Genomic DNA, 1,488 nt, shown 5'->3' on the forward strand with positions numbered 1-1,488 from the left:
AATCTTTTGTATGTGCCTTGATTATTTTTTCTTTCTTTCCTTCTCTCCGTATGCATTCTCCTTCCCTTCTCTTGTTCTCTCCCTCCCTGCCCACTCCACCCTTTCTTCAGATCCAGCGATTCCTGCCCTCGCCTCGCCCTGTCATTGATGGGAAATCAACTGGATCGCATCACCCACCTGAATTACAGCGAGCTGCCGACCGGTGACCCCTCGGGGATCGAGAAAGACGAGCTGCGCGTCGGGGTGGCTTACTTCTTTTCGGATGAGGAGGAGGACCTGGACGAGCGAGGCCAGCCAGACAAGTACAGCGTGAAGGGCTCCGGCAGCCCTGGCCAGGAGACGCCCACCCACCACCTCCACCACCAGCTGGTGCTAAACGAGACCCAATTCTCCGCTTTCCGCGGCCAGGAATGCATCTTCTCCAAGGTCAGCAGCGGCCCCCAGGCTGGGGACCTCAGCGTCTACTCGGTGTCAGCCCTGCCTGCCCTCTGCAAGCCGGGGGACCTGCTGGAGCTGCTCTACCTGGGGCCGTCGGAGCACCCGCCGCCGCACTGGGCAGTGTACGTGGGCAGCGGGCAGATCATCCACCTGCACCAGGGGCAGATCCGTCAGGACAGCTTGTACGAGGCGGCCGCGGGCAACGTGGGCCGGGTGGTGAATAGCTGGTACCGCTTTCGCCCGCTGGTGGCTGAGCTGGTGGTGCAAAACGCCTGCGGGCACCTGGGCTTAAAAAGCGACGAGATCTGCTGGACTAACTCCGAGAGCTTCGCCGCCTGGTGCCGCTTCGGGAAAAGGGAGTTCAAAGCCGGGGGGGAGCTGCAGGCTGCTGCCGGCACCCAGCACCAGCAGCAATACTATCTCAAGATCCACTTGGCGGAGAACAAGGTGCACACGGTGAGGTTCCATAGCCTGGAGGATCTAATACGCGAGAAGCGCAGGATCGATGCCAGTGGCAAACTGAGGGTGATCAAAGACATGGCTATAGTGGATGGAAAAGAATAGGGAGTAGCAGGGGTACATGGCTATCTTCCTTCTGCCCTGCCTGGGGAGACCAGCCTGCCAGAGAGACAGGAGGCTGCACCCTCTTTCTGTGGGACACGACTGGAAGCAGAATCCATGGCAACATTCCAAAAAAAACAGCATTCTTTACATCCATAGCCAGTATTTTGTTTGGCTTTAATAGCATTAATGCTGAAAGAAAGGGGAAGAAAAGAGGGGGGAAGTGCAGGAAGGCTGTGCTCGGAGTGTGCGGACGAAGTCTCTCCTGTCGATCAATGTTGACCATTCTAGCAACATACTAATAAAATTTCAAATTGAAATTTTTTATTTTTATTTCATGGCTTTAATCCATGATAAGTTTTAAACATCTGGGGCCATGGACGTGGATCTAGCTAAATGAGTTTCTAGCTAATATTTGCCTTTCAGCCAACCAAAAGCATCAGTCATACTTTGCTAACTGGGAAGGGAAGGAGGGTGGGAATGGGGCGG

At 55.1% G+C, this 1,488-nt stretch overlaps 1 protein-coding gene across 1 annotated transcript; it reads left to right on the plus strand.

The window, feature by feature from the left end:
- The first annotated feature begins 115 nt into the window (after positions 1-115).
- Positions 116-1,322, plus strand: FAM84A (family with sequence similarity 84, member A). The gene has a single exon (XM_009709081.1). It carries the CDS (start codon positions 148-150, stop codon positions 1,000-1,002), a length of 855 nt encoding a protein of 284 aa, XP_009707383.1. The 5' UTR covers positions 116-147; the 3' UTR covers positions 1,003-1,322.
- Positions 1,323-1,488: the final 166 nt, after the last annotated feature.

Source organism: Cariama cristata, unplaced genomic scaffold, assembly GCF_000690535.1.
Source record: "Cariama cristata isolate BGI_N322 unplaced genomic scaffold, ASM69053v1 scaffold24031, whole genome shotgun sequence".
In the NCBI taxonomy this organism is placed as follows: domain Eukaryota; kingdom Metazoa; phylum Chordata; class Aves; order Cariamiformes; family Cariamidae; genus Cariama; species Cariama cristata.